This window comes from Dendrobates tinctorius, unplaced genomic scaffold (genome assembly GCF_039654945.1).
Source record: "Dendrobates tinctorius isolate UK_male_01 unplaced genomic scaffold, ASM3965494v1 ptg000303l, whole genome shotgun sequence".
NCBI lineage: Eukaryota > Metazoa > Chordata > Amphibia > Anura > Dendrobatidae > Dendrobates > Dendrobates tinctorius.
Genome location: NW_027361970.1, coordinates 3,499,638 through 3,516,030, shown reverse-complemented (window position 1 = coordinate 3,516,030; position 16,393 = coordinate 3,499,638). Strand labels below are relative to the sequence as shown.

Here is a 16,393-nt window from a genome sequence, read left to right as displayed (position 1 = left end):
ATATGTGGGACACGTGTTACTGATTAATGTTCTTATTTAATTATTACATTTATTTCCTGTAGTGGAACTACTCCGAGAATTATTGATGCAGCAGGTCAAGCTCCTTCAGAGAGAGGAAGCTGAAAACTTCCAGCGTTTCTGCAGTCGGAGTGTCCAGCAGATGACGGACAGTGACAAACAGACAAGACCTTTGGGACACAACCACCAGAGGAAAAGAATGGGAAAGACTTGTGCAAATAAGCAATCTCCTGTACAGCAAAAGACTGAAAAGCGCCACTCTGAGCATGGCAGTGTATCCTCAGACTTGGCAGAAGAAGATGTCACCGAGCAGTTTTTTGATGCCTATGAACCTCAAAGCGAAGAACAGTCAAAGAATTACCCTAAAGATTCGGACGATGTTCAGTATCGGATATCGGGTCAGTATCTGCTGTATGCTCTTATATTTATTTTTTGCTTCTAGCAGTGCTAGTTTTTGTTTTAATGCTTTTTTTATTATTTTTATTGCAGGGAGATATCTGATTCTGGAGGGGTATGAGAACATGCAAGAAAGTTCCACAGATGATGACTTTGTTTACGCGGAATCCTCTAATAAATGCACATATTCCAAGCAACAAGCAGTTTCCTCATATGCAGCAGATAGGCTGAACCCCCCTGACACCGGGCACCTCGAGCCCACGCCACCATCAGAGATGTTCAACCAGATGTTGCATTATATAGAAAAGATTGAAACAGACTTGCAGCAACTCAAGGTAAGCAAATAAAATTATATATAATAAGATCAAAACCCTACGATCTGTAAGCACACACCATAACCTAGCTATAGCCATAAAAGTATCAGCTGAGAATAGCCACTTTAAACTCATCCCCCTGTAGGGTAAAATGTGTCTACTGACTGCAATCAATCTTGTCATGTTAGCTCTTCATTGTGATGTGGTACTGTAGGGTATCGGGATTCTAGGAACACATGAGCACAATTTATTTTGTTCACGCCAGTCTTTATGATGGGTGTGGTGGAGTAAGATGCACCCAATTCATTAATAGCTGCATGCCACTTAATGATTTTATCACATCTTACAACTGATCTGTGCCTCCATCAGAAAAGTTACTTTAGTCGGGGAGTGGAGTATCATTTCTGGCGCAAGTCGTGCCACAACTTTTGATGACTTTGCCGGGTGGGCTTTGTTACACCCAGTCCCATCTTTGCCTACTTTAGCGGAGCTGGTCGAAACTGACATACAAGTGGCAAAAGTTGCAACATTTTTGTGTGACTTTATGTTGCATAAAAATATTACAGTATTTGACGGTGTTTTATGCCAGAATTCTGGTGAAAATACCTTTGTGGATCGAGCCCATAATGTACAGTCATATGTAAAAGTTTGGGCACCCCTATTAATATTAACCTTTTTTCTTTATAACAATTTTGGTTTTTGCAACAGCCATTTCAGTTTCATATATCTAATAACTGATGGACTCAGTTATATTTCTGGATTCAAATGAGGTTTATTGTACTAACAGAAAATGTGCAATCTGCATTTTAACAAAATTTGACCGGTGCAAAAGTATGGGCACCTCAACATAAAAGTGACATTAATATTTCGTAGATCCTAACAGCCTCTAGTCGCTTCCTGTAGCTAATAATGAGTTCCTGGATCCTGGATGAAGGTATTTGTGACCATTCCTGTTTACAAAACAATTCCAGTTCAGTTAAGTTTGATGCTCGCCGAGCATGGACAGCCTGCTTCAAATCATCCCACAGAAGTTCAATGATATACAGGTCTGGGGACTGGGTTGGCCATTCCAGAACATTGTAATTGTTCCTCTGCATGAATGCCTGAGTAGATTTGGAGCGGTGTTTTGGATCATTGTCTTGCTGAAATATCCATCCCCTGCGTAACTTCAACTTCGTCACTGATTCTTGCACATTATTGTCAAGAATCTGCTGATACTGAGTTGAATCCATGCGACCCTCAACTTTAACAAGATTCCCGGTGCCGGCATTGGCCACACAGCCCCCAAAGCATGATGGAACCTCCACCAAATTTTACTGTAGGTAGCAAGTGTTTTTCTTGGAATGCTGTGCTTTTTAGCCTCCATGCATAACGCCTTTTTGTATGACCAAACAACTCAATCTTTGTTTCATCAGTCCACAGGACCTTCTTCCAAAATGAAACTGGCTTGTCCAAATGTGCTTTTGCATACCTCAGGCGACTCTGTTTGTGGCGTGCTTGCAGAAACTGCTTCTTTCGCATCACTCTCCCATACAGCTTCTCCTTGTGCAAAGTGCGCTGTATTGTTGACCGATGCACAGTGACACCATCTGCAGCAAGATGATGATGCAGATCTTTGGAGGTGGTCTGTGGATTGTCCTTGACTGTTCTCACCATTCTTCTTCTCTGCCTTTCTGATATTTTTCTTGGCCTGCCACTTCTGGGCTTAACAAGAACTGTACCTGTGTTCTTCCATTTCCTTACTATGTTCCTCACAGTGGAAACTGACAGGTTAAATCTCTGAGACAACTTTTTGTATCCTTCCCCTGAAAAGCTATGTTGAATAATCTTTGTTTTCAGATCATTTGAGAGTTGTTTTGAGGAGCCCATGATGCCACTCTTCATAGGAGAATCAAATAGGAGAACTACTTGCAAGTGGCCACCTTAAATACCTTTTCTCATGATTTGATACACCTGGCTATGAAGTTCAAAGCTCAATGAGGTTACAAAACCAATTTAGTGCTTCAGGAAGTCAGTAAAAAGTAGTTAGGAGTGTTTCAAATCAAGAAAATGATAAGTGCCCATACTTTTGCACTGGTCAAATTTTGTTTAAATGCAGATTGCACATTTTCTGTTAGTACAATAAACCTAATTTGAATCCAGAAATATAACTGAGTCCATCAGATATTAGATATATGAAACTGAAATAGCTGTTGCAAAAACCAAAACTGTTACAAAGAAAAAAGGTTAACATTAATAGGGGTGCCCAAACTTTTACTTATGACTGTATATAATTTGGTAGTCTGTGGCTTTTATTACATGACCACGTTTTGTGTTTCAGAGAGAAGTATGGTGTCTTGTCTAAGAATACACACATTTGATGCTTATGCCTCGGTGACTGATATATTTGTTCTGATTTTCTACATTACAGGGACTTGAAAACTGTTATAGTGCACTCCGGAATAAGCTGGCGGCATCGGGCCTCTTGGAAGAAGAACCAGGTATAACAAGACAAGTATTGACACCTTCATGTGGTCTAGCAGTCTAGATAATGAGCTTTCAAGACCCCCGGTGACAAGTTCACCTTTAATGGTGAAGTTTCCCACCCTTCTGTGCTTTGGGGGCACTAAATCTTATTTTGGGGTACCCTCTAAAAGAAATAAGAAAAATAAGTAGTAGGCCTGGAACAGTTAATTTAGGTTATAGCTCAGATGTCTAACCGCAAGATAAGACTAGCACCCCATAAGGAAAAATAATTCATACCATCTATCGCAAAATAGACAGCCCCCTACCACAAGACACATTCAGACATCTCATTGCAATATTCATTTTGAACATTTACCACAATAGTAATTTAACTTCCTGATGGACAAATATAGTAGGTGTTAGACCCCACCATTTATTTAGACTCCGGGCATCCTTCCTCGGTACAATAAATCGGCCCCCAGATTACAGTGAATAGCTCTGAGGTTTCTTGGCACTGAATATTTACCAGACTCCAGATCATCAGACAAAAAATAGTCATATTTAGCGACCTCTCCTCGCTTCTCTTCTCTATTATCTTGCACACAAGAATTGTCCTCGGGAGGCAGTGTGCACCCAATGCCCTGATGCGGGTCCGTGCCCTGAAGAGCCAGATGAGGCAGGGGCCGTGCCCGGTTTGCCAAGTATTGCACAAATTACACATCCCTTACCAACTGGAGTGTAGACTTGGTCCCCATCTATCTGATGCCACTGTTCAGTATGTATCTGATCAGTAAGTAGTTTTTCTCCACTCTCCGCAGACTCTTGTTACTCCAATTTCACATTTACAAAATGTAGTTTGTGTTCATTACAGTAAAGGTACTGTCACACTTAGCGATGCACCAGCGATATGACGCGGTCAGGATCGCTGGTGCATCGCTAAGTGGTCGCTAATGAGCTGCCACACAGGCAGATCTCACCAGCGACATCGCAGGGGTCGGGGATCGCTACTTACCTGTCAGACGAGGCGATCCTGACGTCCTCTCGCCCTCGTCCACACGTCGCTCGTCGGCGCCCCAGGAAGCCCAGCAGGAAGCTGACGACGAGAAACGGTCCAGGACGTTCTCGCGCGATCAGCGATAACCAGCGGGGGAGCCGGTCGTAGGTAAGTATCAGACATAGCGATATCACTAGCAATATCGCTGCTATGTCACAAAAACCAGTGACGTTATAGCGATATTGCTAGCGATATCGCTTAGTGTGACAGGCCCTTAAGTCAGCAGGAAAAGGCACGCATGGCAGATGGCTCCTTACCAATGTGTGACCCCTGTGTGACTCCCACCTGTAGCAATACAAGCCCCATCCTCAAATCAATGAGCCGAGTGTAGATTTTGATTGTTTACAGAATAAAGTCGTCTTTTCAGATAAGACCATTACATTTCTGCGCTGACCACATCTGTCCCGTGGGCGACTTTACCAGCATAACATATATTTAGTCGATCAAGAAAAAGCAGTGGGTGACTCACCCTTAAAAATCTGAATTTATCGGATGGTTACCTTCAGCTCCACAAAACCCTGAGCTAATTGTGTATTCATTCTACATGACGTGATACAGAGTTATAAAACCTGCTGGAGAGTGCAGTGATTCTAGACCGGGGCGCACAACCTGCGGCCCCCGACCGTCTGCTCCCAGGCAGCAGTGTTTATGGTCTGTGGCTGCTCACCTTGGATTACATGTCAGAGAGAAGCTGGGACTGCAAGTCCAAGCCAGGTCCCTGTGTAGACATCTCCAGGATCCTCATGTATGGGCAGAATGGGGCTCTCTTGACCCCGGGGTAATGGTCCAGTATGGAGTTTGTAAGGCAGAGGCGCAATTGTGCAAGTGTGCAGCTGGTTATATAAGGGAACCTCCGTCCTCTCCATAGGGATCGTTCCCCTAGAGCTGCAGCCTATTGTATCTATACAAATATGTATTCTGTCATTGGGTAGTAATACCTCTTGAAGGCTGGGGCTAAATGGTGATTTTGACCATGACACCTGTTGGGCGACCAAAGTTCGCCAAGTGTCGCTGCTATATGCAGGACAGTACATATGAATGGGGTCCCATTGTAACCCCCAGGCTATTAAAACAATCAAGGCGCAAACAATATGATGGCGTTTGACTTCTTTCTTATTGCAGTACCCTTTAGGAGTCACAGTACCCTTTAGAGGTTGCAGTACCTTTGGGGTCGTACTGTGACCAAATTCACTTGTATTTACTCTGCGATGTAGAAGTGTCATGTACCTAACCAAACTAGTATCACGGCCAAAGTCGTCGTGTAGCCCCAGCCTATATATTATCATCACTCTTGAGACTGGTTCACTTGGACTAGGTGTATAATTGTTTGTACCCATGGAGATCCCGATAGAGACACTTCATCACTTTCCACAGGGAAGTAAAGGGGTGATCTTGTTTGGCTTACTTCCACTGTGGAGGCGAGTGGCTCCTTGTGATGTGTTGCCTACAAATATCTGCTGGCTCATTACAATAACAGGCGCAGAATACCTGCCACTTTTGCTTGCGAGTCGCCATGTATCTGATAATATGCTGCCACCGGCCCCCTCCTACCATGTAGAAGTCAGTACTGCCAGAAAACCTTTTTAATTTGTCCAAATTTAGTTTTCACACTGCAGTCGCATGCTTCTCATTGTCTATAAGCGATGTTCCCGCTTGGTAAATCCATTACGGCATGAGTACCCCCTAAAGGCATATCGTATATATCCCCCTCGGGATGCGTATACTACAGCATGAGAACAGGAAAATGAGTGTATCGTACAAGTGCCATCATGAAGCTTCCCTCCGATGTCTGCCCGGTGTGTAGACAGATCGCACCTGAAGGAGTTAAGCCTCTATGACCGCACTTGGTTAAGTAAGGGATATTGGTAATCACTGAAGGTTATTTTATTGGATTGTTCAGTGCTGCAACTCTGCAGTAATCATTACAAGTGATCAGCAGTTACCTAACCAGCTCCTGTGATTTAGTGTCGGACATCAGAGACGCATTTCCAGAAGTGGATTTCGCGTCTATTTTTAATTCAGTAGTTTAGTTTTTTTATGCTTCAGCAAGATGTATGAAGATGTAATGTTAGGAATAGGCTAATCTAGGAATTCTCTAAGGCAGTGAAGATATTTCACATGAGCATAACACGGGCGTCAATATCTGCTCCGCGGCACATCTTATCCGAGCTACCAGCACGATCCATCCTTAGGAGGACATTCAGGTGCTGGCTGTGTGCTCTTTAGCTCTAGTGGGACACTTGAGGCTCTTCTGCACACTTCTCTGAGGTGGTGTGAAGTTAGACCGTGGTCTACAGATGCTGGACATTTACCTTTCAGTGTGAGCCAACAATAAATGTACCTTGTCAGACTGATCTAAATATTGGGAAAAAAATTACTACATCTGACTGTATGTACAGTGTGTATGTGTGTGTGTATATATATATGTGTGTGTATATATATATATATATATATATATATATATATATATATATATATAATGTGTGTATATATACAGTTGTGGCCAAAAGTATTGACACCACTGTAATTCTGTCAGATAATACTCAGTTTCTTCCTGAAAATGATTGCAAACACATTCTTTGGTATTATTATCTTTATTTAATTTGTCTTAAATGAAAAACACAAAAGAGAATAAAGCAAAACATTGATCATTTCACACAAAACTCCAAAAATGGGCCAGACAAAAGTATTGGCACCCTCAGCCTAATACTTGGTTGCACAACCTTTAGCCAAAATAACTGCGACCAACCGCTTCCGGTAACCATCAATGAGTTTCTTACAATGCTCTGCTAGAATTTTAGACCATTCTTCTTTGGCAAACTGCTCACGGTCCCTGATATTAGAAGGGTGCCTTCTCCAAACTGCCATTTTTATATCTCTCCAAAGGTGTTCTATGGGATTCAGGTCTGGACTCATTGCTGGCCACCTTAGAAGTCTACAGTGCTTTCTCTCAAACCATTTTCTAGTGCTTTTTGAAGTGTGTTTTGGGTCATTGTCCTGCTGGAAGACCCATGACCTCTGAGGGAGACCCAGCTTTCTCACACTGGGCCCTACATTATGCTGCAAAATTTGTTGGTAGTCTTCTGACTTCATAATGCCATGCACATGGTCAAGAAGTCCAGTGCCAGAGGCAGCAAAGCAACCCCAAAACATCAGGGAACCTCCACCATGTTTGACTGTAGGGACCGTGTTCTTTTCTTTGAATGCCTCTTTTTTTTTTTTTCTCCTGTAAACTCTATGTTGATGCCTTTGCCCAAAAAGCTCTACTTTTCTCATCTGACCAGAGAACATTCTTCCAAAACGTTTTAGGCTTTTTCAGGTAAGTTTTGGCAAACTGAAGCCTGGCTTTATGTCTCGGGGTAAGAAGTTGGGTCTTCCTGGGTCTCCTACCATACAGTCCTTTTTCATTTAGATGCCGACGGATAATACGGGTTGACACTGTTGTACCCTCGGACTGCAGGGCAGCTTGAACTTGTTTGGATGTTAGTCGAGGTTCTTTATCCAACATCCGCACAATCTTGCGTTGAAATCTCTTGTCAATTTTTCTTTTCCATCCACATCTAGGGAGGTTAGCCACAGTGCCATGGGCTTTAAACTTCTTGATGGCACTGCGCACGGTAGACACAGGAACATTCAGGTCTTTGGAGATGGACTTGTAGCCTTGAGATTGCTCATGCTTCCTCACAATTTGGTTTCTCAAGTCCTCAGACAGTTCTTTGGTCTTCTTTCTTTTCTCCATGCTCAATGTGGTACACACAAGGACACAGGACAGAGGTTGAGTCAACTTTAATCCATGTCAACTGGCTGCAAGTGTGATTTAGTTATTGCCAACACCTGTTAGGTGCCACAGGTAAGTTACAGGTGCTGTTAATTACACAAATTAGAGAAGCATCACATGATTTTTCGAACAATGCCAATACTTTTGTCCACCCTCTTTTTTTTTTTTTATGTTTAGTGTGGAATTATATCCAATTTGGCTTTAGGACAATTCTTTTTGTATTTTTTCATTTAAGACAAATTAAATGAAGATAATACCAAAGAATTTGTGTTTGCAATTATTTTCAGGAAGAAACTGAGTAGCAGGGGTGTCAATACTTTTGGCCACAACTGTATGTGTAGTGTGTGTGTGTGTGTGTGTGTGTATATATATATATATATATATATATATATATATATATATATATATATATATGTATGTATGTAATAGTACAGACCAAGAGTTTGGACACACCTTCTCTTTCAAAGAGTTTTCTTTATTTTCATGACTATGAAAATTGTAGATTCCCTCTGAAGGCATCAAAACTATAAACTAACACATGTGGAATTATATAATTAACAAAAAGGTGTGAAACAACTGAAGATATGTCTTATATTCTAGGTTCTACAAAGTAGCCACCTTTTTGCTTTGATTACTGCTTTGCACACTCTTGGCATTCTCTTGATGAACTTCAAGAGGTAGTCACCGGAAATGGTCTTCCAACAGTCTTGAAGGAGTTCCCAGAGATGCTTGGCACTTGTTGGCCCTTTTGCCTTCACTCTGCGGTCCAGCTCACCCCAAACCATATCGATTGGGTTCTGGTCTGGTGACTGTGGAGGAATAGCATGCCGCTGCAAGATGCTGTGGTAGCCATGCTGGTTCATTATGCCTTCAATTTTGAATAAATCCCCAACAGTGTCACCAGCAAAGCACCCCCCACACCATCACACCTCCTCCTCCTCCATGCTTCACGGTGGGAACCAGGCATGTAGAGTCCATCTGTTCACCTTTTCTGCGTCGCACAAAGACACGGTGGTTGGAACCAAAGATCTCAAATTTGCACTCATCAGACCAAAGCACAGATTTCCACTGGTCTGTTGTCCATTCCTTGTGTTTTTAAGCCCAAACAAGTCTCTTCTGCTTGTTGCCTGTCCTTAGCAGTGTTTTCCTAGCTACTGTTGTACCATGAAGGCCTGCTGCAAAGTCTCCTCTTAACAGTTGTTTTAGAGATGTGTCTGCTGCTAAAACTCTGTGTGGCATTGACCTGGTCTCTAATCTGAGCTGCTGTTAATCTGCAATTCCTGAGGCTGGTGACTCGGATGAACTTATCCTCCGCAGCAGAGGTGACTCTTGGCCTTCCTTTCCTGGGGCGGTCCTCATGTGAGCCAGTTTCTTTATAGCGCTTGATGGTTTTTGCCACTGCACTTGGGGACACTTTCAAAGTTTTCCCAATTTTTCGGACTAACTGACCTTCATTTCTTAAAGTAATGATGGCCACTCATTTTTATTTACTTTGCTGCTTTTTTTTCTTGCCATATTACAAATTCTAACAGTCTATTCAGTAGGACTATCAGCTGTGTATCCGCCAGACTTCTGCACAACACAACTGATGGTCCCAACCCAATTTATAAGGCAAGAAATCCCACTTATTAAACCTGACCGGGCACACCCGTGAAGTGAAAACCATTTCCGGTGACTATCTCTTGAAGCTCATGAAGAGAATGCCAAGAGTGTGCGAAACAGTAATCAAGCAAAAGGTGGCTACTTTGAAGAACCTAGAATATAAGACATACAGTATTTTCAGTTGTTTCACACTTTTTTGTAAATTATATAATTCCACATGTGTTAATTCTTAGTTTTGATGCCTTCAGTGTGAATCTACAATTTTCATAGTCACGAAAATAAAGAAAACTCTTTGAATGAGAAGGTGTGTCCAAACTTTTGGTCTCTACTGGATAGATATATATATATATATATATATATATATATATATATATATATATATATATATATATATATACACACACACACACACACACACACACACACACACACACACACACACACACACACACACACACACACACACACAGTCACTCAGTCAAACGGGTTATTTGGCCTTACTAAAAACTGTACAGACACCATGCATAGGGTGAAAGCAACAAATATATGCTCACTTGCTGTTACTCCTGTGGATAATGTGATGACTGCTCCAGAAGCTGTGCTGTCACCATTCCTTCACTGCCGTGGTCTGTGATGTCACCATTCCTTCACTGCCGTAGTCTGTGATGTCTCCATTCCTTCACTGCCGTAGTCTGTGATGTCTCCATTCCTTCACTGCCATGGTCTCTGTGACTGGCTGCAGCAGTCAAGTGACTATAGCTGCACATCACTAGAGAAACCACTGATGATCTGCCAAGAGCTGGTCAGCATCTGTCCATGATTGATGTCTGGTATTGCAGCTTAACTCCACTGAAATGAATGGAATGGACTCGAAACGTAGAAATGTATAAATACATTGACAACTGGGTGTTACTATTCCCCTTGTCAGGCAGCATGTCTGTGTACAGTCTGACTTTGTCGCAATAAAATCATCACCGCCGGTTAAGACAGTCGCGGTTCCAACGCAGTCAAAAGACAACATGAGTGCTCAGCTGTGATTGAATGTATAAAGTTTACTTCTGGTCATTGGTGTCGGCTGATGGGACTACTCCTCCCATCAGCCAACGCCTGCTGCCACCAATAACAGGGACAGCAGGAGCAGCTGATGAGAGTATTCATCAACCGGCTCCTGCACTGTAAATAAATAATTTAAAAAAATGGCATGGGTTCCCCTGAATTTTTGATAACCAGCATGGCAAAACTCACAGTTGGAGGCTGCAGCCCTCAGCTGTCAGCTTCAGCAAGGCTGTTTATCAAGAATAGAGAGGTCCCAACGCTGTATTTTTTTTTATTTAAATAAAATAAACTGCGTAGGGCCCCCCCATTTCTAGCAACCAGCCAAGCTAAAGCAAACAGCTGGAGGCTGGTAATCTCACGCTGGTAAGGGGCCATGTATATTACCCTCAAGCCTAAAAATAGCAGCCCGCAGCCGCCCAGAAAAGGTGCATCTATTTGATGCGCCAATTCTGGCACTTTGCTCTTCTCTTCCACCTTGCCCAGTACCGGTGGCAAATGGGGATGATGTCACCTCTATTGTCTGGTGACATCAAGCTCACCTATAAGTAGTGGAGAGGCGTCTATTAGACACCCATCCATTACTAATCCTATAGTTATATGGTAAATTAAGACACAGCCAGAATAAAGTCTTTTATTAGAAATACAACAAAACACACTTTTTTATTTAAAAATAACAGTTATACTCACCTAACGCCCATTTGTCTCCTGTAATAAAATAAAAAAACAACAATATCCCTCACCTGTCCATCCTTCTGTCCAGGCTGACAAACCACTGGTGAATGAGCTTCTGCGAGTGCAACATCAGCGACTAGTGGTAACATCAGTCAGGCTGAACTGCGGTGACCTCAGTGATGGAAGAAAAGTCTATCAGGAGTATTTCACTGCAGAGAATTTGAACAGCGGTGATCTCGCCTCTGCACCGCAAGGCTTTCTCACTGTGCTAGCGGGGATCTCACTGAGGTCACTGCAGTTCAACCCGGCTGGGAATGCAGTAGTAACCTCGACGTCACCGCTAGTCACTAATTCTGCGCTTGCAGCAGTTCATTCACCAGTGGTTCTCAGCCTGGAAGGTCTCATCTTGGCACAGACCAGGTTGAAAACTATTTTTATCCCCCAGACATGGATTATGGTGTGAGACAAAACGACAGACAGGTGAAGGATATTATTCTTTTTTATTACAGGAGACAAGGGATTTATTGAAATAGGTGCTGGGAAAGTATAACTGTGTTGTTTTTAAATAAAAAAGTAAACTTGTGTTTTGTGTCATTCCAAATAAAAGACTTTATTCTGACTGTGTCTTTATTTACCATATAACTATAGGATTAGTAATGGATAGGTGTCTTATAGATGCCTCTCCATTACTAATCCGTGGGTTTGATGTCACTAGAGAATACAAAGATGACATCAACCCCACAAATATGAACCCTTCTTGCTACCACTACAGGGCAAGTGGGACAAGCCGGGAAAAGCGCCAGAATTGGCGCATCTAATAGATGGCTGTGCGTTGCTATTTTTTGGCTGGGGGGGGCAATATTCATGGCCCCTTACCAGCCTGGGAATACCAGCCTCCAGCTGGCTGGTTGTCAAAAATGGGTGGGACCCCATGCCTTTTTTTTTTTTTTTTTTTTTTTTTTTTTTATTTATTTATTTATTTTTTATTTATTTAAATAATTAAAAAATACAGCTCTATTCTGGATAACCAGGCTTGCTGAAGTTGACAGCTGAGGGCTGCAACCCCTAGCTGTGAGTTTTGCCAGGCTGGTTATCAAAAATACAGGGGAACCCACTCTCCTTCTCTAACTGTTATTAGCGGCATCAGTCGGCTGATGGGAGCAGTAGTCCCATCAGCCAACACCAATGACCAGAGGTAAACTTTATAGCTCTGATCATAGCTGCGGGCTCACACTGTCATTTAATAGCATGAGAACTGCGGCTGTCTGACCGGCAGTGATGATTTTAACGCCAATCAGAAGCAGTGTTTTCCACATTGTCATGCACATAACAGAGCAACAAACACCTGGTGTTCGAGTGGCCGAACAGTAACATGGACTTCCTGGTGAAGTCCGTGTTCATTGTCCATGCCTGAACAGTAAGTGTTGGGTACGGAAGCCTAACTTTACTGTTCGGATTCGCCCACTTCTACCAGTAATATGAAAGATTGTTTCTTATGGAAGCTGATATCCTTCTTTCATGTCCCTAATGGAATAGGTCTGGAATCACAATCAATAATTGTCTGGTCGCTTTATGAATGACTATTTCTTTCCAGCATAAAAACCACTAATTCTGATCGGCCAGAATATAAATGAATATTATCCTGGCTCTGAAGAATAAAATAGCTGCTGGCTATAAGTATTTATTTATGTGATATCTCGCAGAAATCTTCACTATTGTCCTCAGATGTCCTGGAGAACGGAAAGAAGTGACAAGGTTAATGTTCCTTACATCTTGCTGTCTAATATCCAGCAATATAGATATATCTATCAATTCATAAAGCAGCTGCTGTTTTTGTCTTGTCTGTGTGTAGCATATGTATTAGATTTGCCTTCATACTGGGGGTAATGATGCACGCCTGTAAATAATTGTCTGATTATTCCTTCATCCGCAGATATCACAATGCTCCCTACTGACAAGGGTTGAAATTGAAACCGTCTTCACTCTGGTCCAGGTGACTCCGGCCCCCTGGAGGGATCTGCCTGTAGCCCACTACCAATCCCGCAGTCTCTTGTAGACCTTGGACAAACCCTGCAGAGCTTACAACCCGGCCTTCCCTATCTCATGCTCATCCAGCACACCAGATACACCTCACTGTAGGCTAGACAGAATATTGGGTATAGCAAGAGAGCCGGTGAAGAGCAATCATGTCTGTATGAAGCCACGCCACAGCCGCCTTACAACCAGGAAGATTTTTCCGTTTGATTAATAGTGCGACAGATGAGATTTAACCTGTCTCTTCCCAGTATGCTCAGCCTGTTGGGTTCATAGGATGTGAAAAATTAGAATGTTACCTGTTTGTTACAAGCCTCAGAAGCCACATGTTTGTGCCATGAAATATTTTGCCAAAAATTGGATCTTTCGTATTTTCTCTTCTCGACGAGAAAACAAAAGAAAAACGATCATTGCCGTAAATAAATGATGGGCAAACACCAGATGGTGTTCAGATGCTCCAATTCCAGAAACATTAGTGCAGGTTGCCAAACACTACTGAGCTAGCACCCTGGAGGCAGGCACCAGTAAAGCAAATAATCTTTAGGGCCAGTAATAAGGTTGCCTGCGTGCCTGCCTCTGTATTTGCACTGACAGTGCTAAGATCTTTATACCGGAGGTTCTTCCTCTCCTCCGTTCTCCCTGCTCCCAGTTTTGTCTTCCCATCCTGAGCCTGAAGAAAGGACCAGAGCTTCACTGTCTCAGCAGCGTTGAACCTCTCCTGCCAAGTCACACTGCCACCTGTTAATGAGACTGCCGGAGGCTGTCCTAAAACTTCCCGCATGACCAAAGTGCTGCAGAGTGAGAAGAGAGCGCGTTTAGTCGGCAGTGATGTGTTCTCCGTGCTGATCCTCGCCACAAATCAGTATTCTGCGTTGCCAATTACTGACAGATTGTTGCTGCTCTACACAAGATGTCCCCGCAGAGATCGCCTGTTAACCATGCCTCCTAGCGTGCGGACTCTTGTACTCCACGTAGACAATCGCTCATATCTGGTGCTCGCATGAAGATGCAGCATGTTAAGACAGTGTATATATAGAATATATATGCGAGCCTGCAATCACAACTTCATTTTTGTATTTGGACTCCTTCATCCGCTAGATTAGCACCAGCTGAAAGGAACAAAGTTTCTTTGTGTTATTTTCTAGGCACTGAGATCTCCACCAGCTCCTGCAGCCAATCCATGACTAGTGGAGGTGGTGGAAGTGGGCGACTATCATGTCTGTAGTCCGCTTCTCCTGCTGGGTCTGCTCCTTCGCCCCTCTCCCATACTGATATTGCTGGATTAGGAGATCAGGAAGCAGTCTAGGGACGCGCCTTTGCACTTTTAGGACAGGTTATTCACAGCTATATTCAGCTGTGGTTCCCATTAAAGGGAGTTTTCTGCATCCTTTCTGTATGTATATGTATTTAAAGAAAATCTTCCAGATATATTCCTATTGTACATGAGAAATGTACTCTTAACATTGGCTTAAGATAAGATGTGGGAGTATTATTTTTGCGCAAGGCCATATTAACATTCATACTCTGTGTTTTTAATTATTGTGGATGGGTGTCTAAACTATATAATTATCCCATTGTATGTTTGTGGCATAGTTATTTTATGTATTATAGCTGGTAAAGTTGTATGATTCTGGAATGCTATGTCTCCTGGAGATAAATGCATTAAAATGTGGGGTGGGAGCCTGGGAAGTTCAGTAATATTCTGATATTAAACGAGCTTTATGGAAAGATGAGGATAATATTTTCTGACTCTTTTTCTATAGCAGAGAAGTCTGAAAACCAGCAATGAAATGATTCTTTAGACAAGTAAAAGTGCTTTCCCGGGGAATCATCTGTCTCAGCGTGAAGTATTCATCATGTATGTACAGGGTATTTTCCAACAAGCAATAAAAGAACTTCTCTGTGATCCTCCATACATTCCTTATAGCTAAAGGAAAGCAGAAAAATGACCACAATTGGCTCACGTGCTCTAGTGCTAGATTTGGGTCTTTAGTTTTTTGGTAGTTCGTACAGATCTCTGTGCAAACGTTTCAATTTACTTATCTTGTAGCATTGAGAAATTCCATTTCAAATGTGCTAAACCAGAGCTGCAATCGTAATTCTGCAGCTTTTCGTTAGTCTCCCTATCATTTACAGCACCATTCACACATTATTTTTTTTTTTATTATAAGTAAGGCAACCACATGTCATATTTGGTCCAATGCAGTGAATGATGTAACGGACACCATGCCATCTGCGTACTGACCATTAATAGACATGGACGTGTGAATTTCCTCTAAATTCAAAACTTATTTTTATGAAGTGTCATCTCTGTGCTAACACTATCCACTGACACCTTATGTATCACACATCGGGTGTATTGAGTAGACTAAGGAGCAAAGTCCGCTCCATACATGGCGAATGCCTACACGACCAGGGACAATAGCTCACACCAATCATTGCTGTTTATCCTATTAAATGCCACTGTCAATCTGTGATAGTGGGGTTTAATTTTGGATACCTATTAGATGTGGGTTGCTGACGGGAGGCCTGCTGAAAGCACCATACTGCCATCTTGGTGTTCCTGAGAAGCGATTTTGCTGTGTAAAGGAAATGATTGCAGGTTCAATTCCCCGAAAAAGACTCAAATATAGTGAAATTTAAAAAAAAAAATACAAAAAGGAGGGGTTTCATTTTTCTTAAGAGTTCAACAATTAAGAAAAATACAAAATGTTGTTATTGCTGAATCAGTGAAAAGTCCGATCTATCAAAGTGAAGAGGAGCTGGGGAGGAAGAAAAGCGACATAGCGTCATATCTGGTGTTGAGCAATAATACAGTGTGTCCGTAAAGTCATGGTGCACTTTTGACCAGTCACAGGAAAGTATACAAGTATACCACGATCCCCGGATCTGACTCCCTTAGGTCTCTCTCTCTCTCTCTCTCTCTCTCTTTCTCTCTTTCTCTCTTTCTCTCTTTTTCTCTCTTTTTCTTTTTCCCGGCCAGCGATTCCTTTAAATTTCTTCATTTTCAGGATCCGTCTGAAA

General features: G+C 42.3%; 1 protein-coding gene across 4 annotated transcripts in view; it reads left to right on the top strand.

The window, feature by feature from the left end:
- The window catches only part of ARHGEF12 (Rho guanine nucleotide exchange factor 12), a 242,214-nt gene extending 227,112 nt beyond the window's left edge, over positions 1 to 15,102 (top strand). For all 4 annotated transcript variants that reach the window (XM_073560728.1, XM_073560729.1, XM_073560727.1 and 1 more), the window contains 4 exons: positions 63 to 416; positions 508 to 749; positions 3,139 to 3,208; positions 13,269 to 15,102. In XM_073560728.1, coding sequence (XP_073416829.1) covers positions 63 to 416; positions 508 to 749; positions 3,139 to 3,208; positions 13,269 to 13,300 — 698 coding nt within the window. In that variant the 3' untranslated portion in view covers positions 13,301 to 15,102. The remainder of the gene's footprint in view (positions 1 to 62; positions 417 to 507; positions 750 to 3,138; positions 3,209 to 13,268) is intronic.
- Positions 15,103 to 16,393: the final 1,291 nt, after the last annotated feature.